The sequence below is a fragment of the Bufo bufo genome, chromosome 2 (assembly GCF_905171765.1).
Source record: "Bufo bufo chromosome 2, aBufBuf1.1, whole genome shotgun sequence".
Classification (NCBI taxonomy): Eukaryota; Metazoa; Chordata; class Amphibia; order Anura; family Bufonidae; genus Bufo; species Bufo bufo.
Window position 1 is genome coordinate 794,794,657 of NC_053390.1, and position 12,493 is coordinate 794,807,149.

At 40.3% G+C, this 12,493-nt stretch overlaps 1 protein-coding gene across 2 annotated transcripts in view; it reads left to right on the forward strand.

Moving 5' to 3' along the window:
• SMYD1 (SET and MYND domain containing 1) overlaps nt 1–12,493 on the forward strand; it is a 54,370-nt gene that overhangs the window by 39,218 nt on the left and 2,659 nt on the right. For both annotated transcript variants that reach the window (XM_040419264.1, XM_040419266.1), the window contains 4 exons: nt 5,373–5,565; nt 8,351–8,443; nt 9,071–9,234; nt 9,380–9,548. In XM_040419264.1, the coding sequence (XP_040275198.1) occupies nt 5,373–5,565; nt 8,351–8,443; nt 9,071–9,234; nt 9,380–9,548 (619 nt within the window). The remainder of the gene's footprint in view (nt 1–5,372; nt 5,566–8,350; nt 8,444–9,070; nt 9,235–9,379; nt 9,549–12,493) is intronic.

Below are 12,493 nucleotides of genomic sequence, written 5' to 3' on the forward strand. Positions count from 1 at the left end.
GTGATGTCCTGAACATGTAATGCGCAACACGAACAATAAAGACGAACCAATTAAGAAGTGATCCTGTGCTGGAATATTTCTTTATACATTACTGGGTCTATTCCTTTGTCATTTCCACCAAGCAGCTATACATCCTGTTAGTATATCTTACAGCTGTGATTATTATAATGGCTCTGAGTAAAATAACCAAATATATATTTTTGGTATGATTATCATGAGAATTTATGCCAATTAATTCTATGACTCCCTTTAGACTAAATGTTAAATTATTCTTACAATCTTGATCAACTCAGTGTATTGTAATAGATAGCACATCTATTCTCCCACATTATAATAAAGAACATGGAAAAGTCCAAACGCAAGCGCAGTTGAAAGCTAAAAACTGAAGTCCCGAATTATGCTCACTGAGTAGAAGGGAATGAAAATCCAACTATTTCCCTATTAATGAGCATTGGTGCATCTAGGTGAGCGGACCTCCTCCTATTACATTGGAGTATGACAAGCTGCAAGAGCTTATTGGCTTCCCCCTCTACATGTTACACGAGCGGTGAGAACATATTGGATAAGGTAGAAGGGAAACTCGCCCGTCATGCTGAAATTAGCACTCGCTATAGCGCTCGTGTTAGTAGTAGCTCCATTACCCCTGTGGACACCGCGTTTGCTGCAAAACATGTCGGGGGAGCTGCGATTCTATTTTTAAAATTAAATGGCCGTATGTTAATACAAATGTAGGAACGGGGTGTGCTGCAGGCAACCTGAACATTTGTATGAGATAGAGAAACAATGTAGTAAGGGAGACATTAGCGACTAGGGACAGCGATCAGTATTGCTGTAAAGGAGAGGTTATTAGCCTGGGGATATTAACCTAGGGAAAGTGAAAAGTATCCAGATACAACTGAAACAATCTACTATCAGCAACAATACTCTACCGCTAATCCATCAGAGTGTGATGGCAATTTAGTAGTGAACTGGATACTTTGTCGCTGCAATTACTACTTTTCTTGTAAAAGCAATAATATGATACAATACGATACAATACTGCCATAGCACAGTATCTCATAGGGATATGAAGATAATATCCCAATGAGACCTCCCACACAAAAAATAATAATCTCTAGTAAAATTAAAGACAAGAATATATACTGAGATAAGGGAAATACAAAGCCTTTTATCTCTACTGCACCATATGACCATTTTTATTTTTTTAACTATTTTGGGATGATTAATGATCTTAAAGGGAACCTGTCATCATCTTTGTGCTGCCCATACTAATGGCAGAATAAAGTAGAGACAGGTGAGTTGATTTCAGTCTGTCATTTAAAAGTTAAAAGTAAGTGGTTGCCGAGAACCCACATCACAATCATTGCAGACTGGTCCTGGAAAAGAGTCCCGGCCACCTGAGAAGAGTCCTGGTTATTCATGAATTCCTGCTCTCCCTCCCACCTGCTGATGGCTGACAGTCTTCTACCTAGTTTTCTCTCTTTATCTCTAGGAGAGAACTGCCAATCATCAGCAGATGGACGGGAGAGCAGGAGATTATGTATAACCAGGACTCTTCTCAGGTAGATTTGACTTTTTTCAAGGCCTGGGCTGCAATGATTATGATGCTGGTTCTCGGCAACCACTTACTTTTAGCTCATGAGTGACACACCGCTGACATCAGCATTTCTGTCACTATTTTATACTGCCCTCAGTGAGGTCATCATAAAGTTGATGACAGGTTCCCTTTAAGGAAAATAATAAATGTTATGTTTTAAATAAAACAATATGACCAGAAACAGGAACTAGATAGCCTCAGGCTATTGTAGGGAAAGCAGTACATGTAGTTGAAGAGCTAAATACATCTATTGACTCATCAGAGTATAGGTCAGTGGAAACCGTGCCCAACCTCACTATAATTCGCCCATCTGAAGTTGACAGTAGAGCAGATCTGCTGACGTTTCATCTTTTGGTTAGTCATGGAGCTCTACAAATCTTTGACTTTTCTTTGTTTGAATGGCATATTCCTTTGACCTCTTTACTTTGTATAATTTTCCATTTTGGTCATATATTTGGCATCATAAAGGAATGGTTGCCTTGTGGAATATAAAAAGACCACTTACCATACAATGCAAATTGGCTGCTTGAGAATGACTATTTATTCAAAAATATAAATGTTGCCCAAATAAGATATCTGAGGTAACATGAGGATTGATCATGTTGTCCTATGCACAGATGACTTCTTGCCCAGGTGTTCTTGTGCAAGACAAATGAGATGGTGAACTTTGTCTCAATATACAGCATATTGTATCTTGTTTAACCCAGAAAATGGCCATTTGTTAATGTTAATGTTTTTCATATAAAGCTATTTGTATTTCTGGTATAGTGGTCTTTCAAATGCATGGTTCATAGAAACTGAAGGCATTATTTCTGTACAATGCATTTAGAAATTCAGACCATTTCATTTTTTTCACATTTTGTTAAGTTGCGGCCTTATTCTAAAATAAAATAAATAAAAAAATCATTCTGCACTCAGTACCCCATAATGAGAAATTGAAAACAGAATTGTAATTTTTTTTCAAATTTATTGAAATTACAATTTTGCATGTACATTAGTATTCAGGGCCTTTGCTATGACACTTGAAACTTGACTCTGGGGTCCTCTCATTTCTGTTGATCATCTTTAAGATGTTTCCAAGTCTTGATTGGAGTCCACCTGTGGCAAATTCAGTTGATTGGACATGATTTGAAAAGACCAAGCCATGAGGAGGAAAGATCTGCCTGAAGATATCAAAGACAGGATTGTGTGGAGGCACAGAAGGATACAAAAAATGTATTCTGCACTGAAAGTTCCCAAGAGCAAAGTGGCCACCATAATTCTTAAATGGAAGATGTTTGGAACAATCAGGACTCTTCCTAGAGCTGGATTCCCCACTAAACTAAGTAATCATGGGAGAAGGGCCTTGGTAAGAGATGTGACCAAAAACCTAATGGTCACTTTGACTCAGCTCCAAAGATCCATTGCAGATGGAAGAAACTTCTAGAGGGTCAACCATCACTGCAGCACTTTAGCAATCTTGGCTTTATGGCAGAGTTGTCAGAAAGACTTCTTTCCTCATTAAAAGACACATGAAAGTCCATCTGGAGTTTGCAAAAAAGCACGTAAAAGGTTTCTCAGATTATGAGAAACAAAATTCTGTTGTCTGAGGAAACCAAGATTTAACTTTTTGGCCTCAATTCTAAGCATCATGTCTGGAGGAAACCAGGCACTGCTCATTCTCACCAGCCCAATACCATCTCTACAGTGAAGCATGATGGTAGCAGCATCATGCTGTGGGGGTGTTCTTCAGTGGCTGGGACAGGGAGACTGGTCAGAGTTGAGGGAAAGTTAAATGGAGCAATGTACAGAGATATTCTTAATGCAAACCTTATCCACAGTGTTCTGGACCTCAGACTGGGTCGAAGGTTCCCCTACCAACAAGACAATGACCCTAAGCACACAGCCAGGACAACGCAAAAGTGGCTTATGGAAACTCTGTGAATATCCTTGAGTGGCCCGGCCTGAGCCCTGACTTGAACCCAATCGAACATCTCTGGAGAGACCTAAAAATGGCTGTCCACTGATGGTCCCCATCCAACTTGACAGAACTTGAGAGGTTTTGCAGAGAAAATAAAATCTAACAACTTCACAAATCCAGGTGTGCAAACCTTGCATCATACCCAAGAAGACTGGAGGCTGTAACCACTGCCAAAGGGGCTTCAACTAAGTAACATAGTAACATAGTTTGTAAGGCTGAAAAAAAGCAAGCAAAAAAACATGTGAGGTAAAAGCCAATTTTCCATATTTTAGGGGGAAAAAATCTTTACCGAATCCAGTCAGGCAATCCGAATAACTCCTTGGAGTAAAAACTTTGAATACTGATGTCAATGCAAGATTTTAGTTTTCCATTTTCAATAAATTAGCAAAGATTTCAAGCTTTCTATTTTTACTTTCTCATTAGGTTATTGAGTGCAGAAGATTGATGGGGGAAAAAATTGTGAAAGAAATGAAAAGGTCTGAAGAATTTTCAGAATACACTGTGTAGCAGTCTAAGCCTATGTCAATAACATGCAATGGATGCAGCTACTGTATTTCATGGAAGAACCATATGCACCAACCAAGGCGTAACTTGAAGCTCTTGTGCCCCAATGTAACTGGGTGCCTCACCTATTAGTAACATTGTAACATCTCTAAACATACCACATGGACATTTGAGCTCCCCTCGAGCACCAGACCCTGGTGAAACTTTTACTTCTATATACCAGTTCTTGACATTACTAAAGATTGGTGTATCTTGGATAAAAGTTCCCCAACCAGTGTTTCCTAAAACGTTGATTTTCATTGGAAACTGGTCAAGGCCTCCAAATAATCAAGAGTTTATGTCTTAAGATGGAAACTCTCTTCAACTTGCTCAAAGATGCTTGGCGTGGGGTCAGACGGAGTAGTCAACAAATCTTGGCCCTAATAAACAAAATTATTTACTCACCAGTATACTAAGATGTTATGAAGTTGGAACAGGTGTGATGGTTTTACGTGAGGCTTCCTCTTTGGTAGTAAGGTTTCTGCCACTGTCCTAAATAATACATCAAGGTGCCTCCATTGAATGTGATGAGACGTTGAACTTCAAATCTGACATTCCTTCATTTACCAGTCTTTTCGATAGCTGTTGGCTTGGCAGGGTTGGAAAATTATGAGAAGACCAGATGTTAAAAGTAGAAGTACTTACACAAAATGTACTTATGGAAATTTTGCACATCATTAATCTTCTGTATTGAAAGAATGCATTACCACATGCACAATTAATAATAATAAAAATTAGAACAACAATAATAATGTATATAAGATAACATTGGTTTTAATATGAAACATTTTGTAAACTGAAGTCACAGTAATGAGTACTAATTATCTAATTATCTCACTAATTATCTTTTGGTTAATCCTTAGTATTTCTGGACTCTTCTAATATTACATAAGAGCGAATGTATTTTTCATCCACCTCATATTCTTTTTGAGCATGGTTAGTGTCAAAATTTTTGTGAAAAAAACCCGATAAGAATTCTGCAAGACACAAAAGAAAATATCAGTTTCAAAGAAGTTCTAACCTATGCAATGACCTGAAGATGATAATGACTGAGATGATGACGATAATGGTTATGGTTTCGTCACATCGATGATGCATGGGTATCGAAGCATCAGACTAATACTCGTAACCTTGGTGCACGGCCAGGAAACCTTTAGCACTCTAAAAGTTGTTGAAAGGTCAAGGGGTGTCAAACATTGCCTGGCCTGCACTGGAGGCATTTTCAAAACCTCTTTTTGAAATACTAATTGTTTTTTGCTTAATCAATGACAGAATTGAGCTTCGTTCCCTTGGAAAGATCAACAAAGGAGAGGAGCTTAGCGTCTCCTATGTCGACTTCCTAAATCTCAGTGAAGAGAGAAGGAAACAGCTGAAGAAACAGTACTATTTTGACTGCACTTGTGAACATTGCACTAAAGGGACAAAGGATGATCTGTTACTGGCTGCCAAAGATGGGGAGAATAAGGTAAGAAAGCAGTCTTATTATTCATTTGGATCAGGGCCGTTTTAATACATAGGTGTGCCCAGTGCAGAAATTGCATAACCCCCCCACCCTTAGTGCCATTACACTGTAGTTATGTCCCCTTAGTGCTTCCTCACAGTAGTTATGCCCCCTTAGTTCCCCCGCACAGTAATTATGCTCCCTTACAGTAGGTAGGCCCCCTTACTTCCCCATCACAGTAGATAAGCACCTTTAGTTCCCCTTTATAGTAATCTTGTCCCCTTAGTATCTCCTTACAGTGGTTATGCCCCCTTAGTGCCACCTCACAGTTGGTATGCCCACTTAGTGACACCTGACAGTACTTATTCTCCTTTAGTGCCCCCTCACAGTAGTTATGCCCCCACAAGAGTTACGCCCCCTTAGTATCCCCCAAAGTAGTTATGCCCCCATAGTGCCCCCTCACAGTACTTATGCCACCTTACTTGCCTCTTACATTAGTAATGCCTCTTTACTGCCCTTCAGATCAGTTATGACCACTAAGTGTTCTCTTCACAATATTACTGTCCCTTTTTGTGACCCCTTACAGTAGTCCTCCCCCATTAATGGCCTTCACAACAGTGTTATCCCCTTATTGCCCCAGTAATGATGCCCTAATTTTAATAAAATAAAAAAGCACTATTCACCAAGCCTCATTTCCATGGTGAACAGAGCACATTCTCCCCTTACATGTGCTTCTCCTGCTCAGCGTACTTCATCCTTACTGCTGAGGAATGCACAGGCAAGGGAAATGGGAAGCAGGGAGCTGATGGTTCTTTGCTTCACTCTTATATTCAACTGTATCTGCATCTTCAGGGCGCAGATATAGTTGAAAGTGGGACATGCTGCATCCCGCGTCCCGCCAGATCCAAAATGATTGGGAAGAAGGTGTCATGTGAGCTGCCGCTGGTGGGTCCAGTGTAGTTGCACCGTTTGGCCTTGATTTTCATTAACAATTAATTATAACATGATGGTGTAGGGTCAAATGTTGCAGTGCTGTCTGTGCCTAAGGTCACCTAAATTTCATTCTGCCACATAGGTGAGAGATATACAGTACATACCATATAGGCAGCCAGTACCACTGTTTGGGACCCCTTGAGAGAAAGAAGGCCCACTCTGATGAGTGGTGAGAACTTGCATAGGGATGTGATTTCCACAGATGGCACAATGTTAGGAAGCATACGTAAATAGCTAGATAGCTTTGACTTGATCCTGAAGAAGGCAAAACCACCTTTGAATATCATGCTGGAAAGACAGATTCCTGGAACAAACTAGAAAGTGCTTAAATCATCAAAATGACTGAGTGACTGAGCAGCAATCCCATCCATTCCTGCCATTTCGAGGAAGGAGGTAGACAGCAGTGGAGACCCAGGAACTATTGGAATGGCAATGGAGGGGTATTGGCAAGTTGAGCATAAGCTCATTTATTTTTTTTAATAATTTGCAGGCCATTCCCAAGCTTTTTTATTGTTCTGAAATACCCCTTTAAAGGGTTAAAGTGAAGAACCGCGCTGCCTAAACAAGGAATTTTTTCCACCGTGCTATAAGCCCACCGAGTTGATACAGGATAACAGTGCTTCCCAGCTCTGGATTCCAAACGCACCTCCTGGATTCCTCTGCAGGGCACCCTGCAGCGCAAGTATTCAATAGTATCCAAAAGAACTACGTGACTGACTTTCTTTTATTAGACACCCCTTTAAAGGGGTTGTCCGGGATTGAGGACTTTGTTCCATTAGTACAAGACAGACATACATATAACATACACCCATGTCCTACCTTTTCCACATGTTTCTGAAGCCCCGTTTTCTTATAGGAAATTCTTCACCGGAAGTGAACTTTTCTTAGACTCGGTGACGTACCGGGTCCCTTGCAGGAGCGCTGAAGCCTCTTTTTCCGGCTGTTCACGGAGCCCGGTGAAGTAACCAGCACTGATGGGTGGGCTTTAGCGCTGCTCTAGCTAGTAAAACGGCTAGGGCAGCGCAAAAGCCCGCCCTTCAGAGCCGGCGACATCACCAAACACACTGCCCGGCGGAAGCCTCCGCTGGGCAGTGTGTTATTGTAAACAAAAGAGCCTTTGCCCTGCGCCATTTAGCGCAGCGCAAATGAGAGCATCGGAGCATGAACTGCTCCAATGCTCCAGTCAGGGAGGCTGCCTGGGTGAAAATAGAGTTTGTCCGGGTTCAGCTCTGAACCCAAACAACCCCTTTAAGCTATGACAACTTCTCAAAAAGTTACTATTTCCTATGTTACAGCAGTTGGTTTATTGGGGTTGCCGGCAAGTATACCAAGCTTAAATTGGACTATTTTCTGACATAAATGCCGTCTATTGAGTCAGTGTCAGACTAGGGTTCCTTGGGCCCAGCAAAGGAAATCATTCTTGGGGCCCAACCCCTACAGTATATCATCACAATATCTAATGGTTTTGGAATCAAAGAAATAGACCTAAGTAGGAAATGATTATCCCAAAGGCAGCTACAAATGTTTTCCTTCTCCTGGATCTTTCGGGTCTACTATTGAATCAGAGCCTGGGCCACCAGAGGATCCTCTGGTGGGCCAGACTGACCCTGGACTGAGTGGGAACAAGACACATTCTGCTGCATCCATTTTGCATTCTAAAAATGTAGCCTAGTGAATTATGTGAGAATATTTATCAGAAAGATGAACTTATTCTAATGAATGGCTACCAAATTAGGGACATTTTTTAAAATTCTACATTTCCAAATACAGACATTTACTGACAAGATAACTTACAGTATGAAATTTTATTTTGTAGCCTGCAGAAAATGTGGTGAAAGAAGTCATACAATTCTCAAAAAGTACCCTGGAGAAGATAGACAAAGCTCGGGCTGAAGGAGCTTACCATGAGGTGTGTATGATTTTTCTTATCGTCACTAATTTCCTCTTCATTATTAAAAAGCATGAGTTACAGGGAAATTTTACTTAAAGGGCTTGTCCCATCTCGTCATTGCCACTACAATGGGAGTTACGAAAACAGTAGAAGGCCGGCGTGGAGATAGGACAACTTCATAGTTGTCAAGCGGTGGGTGAAACCTTGTTATCTCCATAGTCCTTAGCATAAAACAGAATGCCGGAAACCCCCGTAGATGGGGCTAAGACTGTCCATACACATTAGAAATCTGTCAGCTTAGTGGTCAACAGCTATCTCTCCAGACCACCCAAATGGCTGACTGTACATGTGTTCTAAATGGGAAAGGGGGTAAGTCGCTATCAAACCTCTGGTGGTGGCTTATCCCCCATGAGATCATGTTGAATTCTAACTGCCTAATCCTTCTATCTTCTAACATCTACCATCAGGGCAGAGTAAGGAGGCCACCATAAACACTGTCGGTCCAACCAAGATCAGCAAGTTTATCATTAATCTAAAGTGTATGACCAGTTCAAGTTCTCTTGTACATGACCACTTTAAAGGGTATTACATCTTTTAGATATTGATGATCTATCCTCCAGAAACATTTCTACATTTTGGTGACAGGTGGTGAAGCTTTGTCGTGAATGTCTCAAGAGGCAGGAACCTGTCTTAGCAGACACCAATATTTACATGCTGCAAATCCTGAGCATAGCCTCTGAAGTACTGTCCTATCTCCAGATGTTTGAGGAAGCTGCCGAGAACGCCAAGATGAAGGTGGATGGTTACTTGTAAGTAATTAAAGCTCAAGATACAAGTAAATAAGGGATTGACAGATGTCAAAAGAAAACTGAAAATGTTCATAATATGCTATTTTATAGTATACAAGCATATAGAGAGAGTTGTTATAATTAATGATCCCCCATTTTCCAACAGGAAAATATACCATCCAAACAATGCCCAGCTTGGGATGGCGATAATGAGGGCTGGAGTCACACACTGGCATGCCGGACTCATTGAAGTTGGTCACGGGATGATCTGTAAAGCTTTTGCTGTCCTCTTAATTACTCATGGACCTTCTCATCCTATTACCAAAGATCTGGAGGTAAGTATAATACATCTTTCACTGAGTTCTATATACAATTTAAGGATTGAGGAGCAAATCCTTGTACATAGGAGGCAGTATTATAGTAGTTATATTCTTGTACATAGGAGCAGTATTATAGCAGTTATATTCTTGTACATAGGAGCAGTATTATAGTAGTTATATTCTTGTACATAGGAGCAGTATTATAGTAGTTATATTCTTGTACATAGGAGGCAGTATTATAGCAGTTATATTATTGTACATAGGAGCAGTATTATAGCAGTTATATTCTTGTACATAGGAGGCAGTATTATAGTAGTTATATTCTTGTACATAGGAGGCAGTATTATAGTAGTTATATTCTTGTACATAGCAGCAGTATTATAGTAGTTATATTCTTGTACATAGGAGCAGTATTATAATAGTTATATTCTTGTACATAGGAGCAGTATTATAGTAGTTATATTCTTGTACATAGGAGCAGTATTATAGTAGTTATATTCTTGTACATAGGAGCAGTATTATAGTAGTTATATTCTTGTACATAGGAGGCAGTATTATAGCAGTTATATTCTTGTACATAGGAGCAGTATTATAGCAGTTATATTCTTGTACATAGGAGGCAGTATTATAGTAGTTATATTCTTGTACATAGGAGCAGTATTATAGTAGTTATATTCTTGTACATAGGAGGCAGTATTATAGTAGTTATTTTCTTATACATAGGGGCAGTATTATAGTAGTTATATTCTTGTACATAGGAGGCAGTATTATAGTAGTTATATTCTTGTACATAGGAGCAGTATTATAGTAGTTATATTCCTGTACATGGGAGTAGTATTATAGTAGTTATATTCCTGTACATAGGAGCAGTATTATAGTAGTTATATTCTTGTACATAGGAGCAGTATTATAGTAGTTATATTCTTGTACATAGGAGCAGTATTATAGTAGTTATATTCTTATAGATAGGAGCAGTATTATAGTAGTTATATTCTTGTACATAGGAGCAGTATTATAGTAGTTATATTCTTGTACATAGGAGGCAGTATTATAATAGTTATATTCTTGTACATATGAGCAGTATTATAGTAGTTATATTCTTGTACATAGGAGGCAGTATTATAGTAGTTATATTCTTTGTCAATTGTCTTTTTATTGAAAAGCATATCAAAAGAGATGTTTACATACATTGATGCACAAATCAGAGTTATTACAGACAAGTCTAAAGCGTACTTTGACAGTATAGTGCATAGTATACATATGACATATATAAAGTGCATGTCTTCAGAGCAAGGTCATCTAGAACCAACTAATTGACATTTGGTGTGTGACCTGATGTAGGTAGGTCAAACAAACATATAAAAAGGGGGGGGGGAGGATGGGGGATGGGGGGGTGTCCTTAGAACTGGACAGATACGGTCTGAGGCTGTTAAGATAACCTTTGATGATTCCAAAGGGAGGAAGAAGGTTTAGCACCCTCCATTCTCACTAATGTGTCGTTCCTGTCTGGGGGGACATTTTCAAAGTTGTTTGTCTGTTGAAAATTGTTTAAGATGTTGGTGTACCATTCGCATATCTATATGTAATCCATGGGGCCCATAGCTTTTTGTGCTTCTCATGTGCCCTAAGTTCCCAGCCCGCTAGCTCTTCCATACGATGAACGTGATCTAGTTTGCTTAACCACTGAGAGGTGGTGGGGGGTTCTTTACTCAGCCACTTTTGGGGGATAAGAAGACGGGCAGCTTGAATCAAGTGTATAACAAGTTTGTTCCTTGATGGCGATAGTTCTTTTGTTGGAAGCCATAAAAGAACCAACTCTGGGGTTAATGTCAGGTTAGTGTTTAGAATTTCATTAATGGTCCGAGAGACGCCATCCCAGTATCCTCTTATTTTAGAACAGGACCAAAAAATGTGTAGAAGAGTGCCACTCTCTTCCCCACACCTCCAACACCTGTCATGATCACTCAGACCACTAAGAAATAGTTGTTTAGGGGTGAGGTACCACTGTGTGAGGACCTTATATGAGTGCTCTTGGATCTTCACGCAGCGGGAGAAGCCATGCGAGTGTGCGTGCATACGGAGAATATCTGTCTCCGAAAAGGTAACCTTAAGGTCATTAGCCCAGGTGTGGACATATTGTGGAGTAATGCGAAGTTGTGGTGAGATCAAGGCCAAATATATAGTGGATATCAATTTGCGTTGAGGGGAAGGGGGGGTTGCTAATTTTTCAAACCATGTCGGGGTCATTACACATGACTTCTGAGTAGTTAGTTGTTTCCCAGCAGATTTTATAGTTATTAGGTCTAGAAAGTTAAATGTACTCCAGGCTAAGCTAAGGGGATGTTGATCCGGTAAAGTGCCGTTTACCTTTCCTATAAAGTCAGCTGTGGAGAAATCTCTTAATCTGTGCCAAATCTGCGAGACCTGAGATCCTGGAGGCTGAATCGAGTGTGGTATGAGATCTGCTGGCATTATACTAGGGGGGTTCTGTAGGAGCCCATGTGTCTTGTTGAGCTGTTTAATGACCAGGCTAGTGCCCTTTAAGAGGACATGTGAATGGAGTGATGCATTTGCCTGACCCCATAGTGCTGCTTTCTGTGGTTGGGTGAGCTGCATTAGTTCCAGTTCCGTGCCCAATGTGCGGTAGACAGGGGAATGAAGCTGCAACCACCTCCTCAGGTGAATAGCCCTGTAATATGTTTGGACATCCGGCAGTGCTATACCTCCATGACCACGCCCCAGTACCAGCCTCTGGTGAGGAGCCCTAGCCTTCTTGCCGCCCCATAGGTAAGTCATAAAAAGCCTGCGAATCCTTGTAAAATATGAGTTAGGTAAAAATATTGGCAACATCTGTAGTACGTACATAATTTTTGGGAGGACAAACGCTTTTAGTATATTCTTCCTTCCCATCCAAGAGGAATAAGGGAGGCGTAGCGATTGGAGCAGGTTTTGGACCTCTG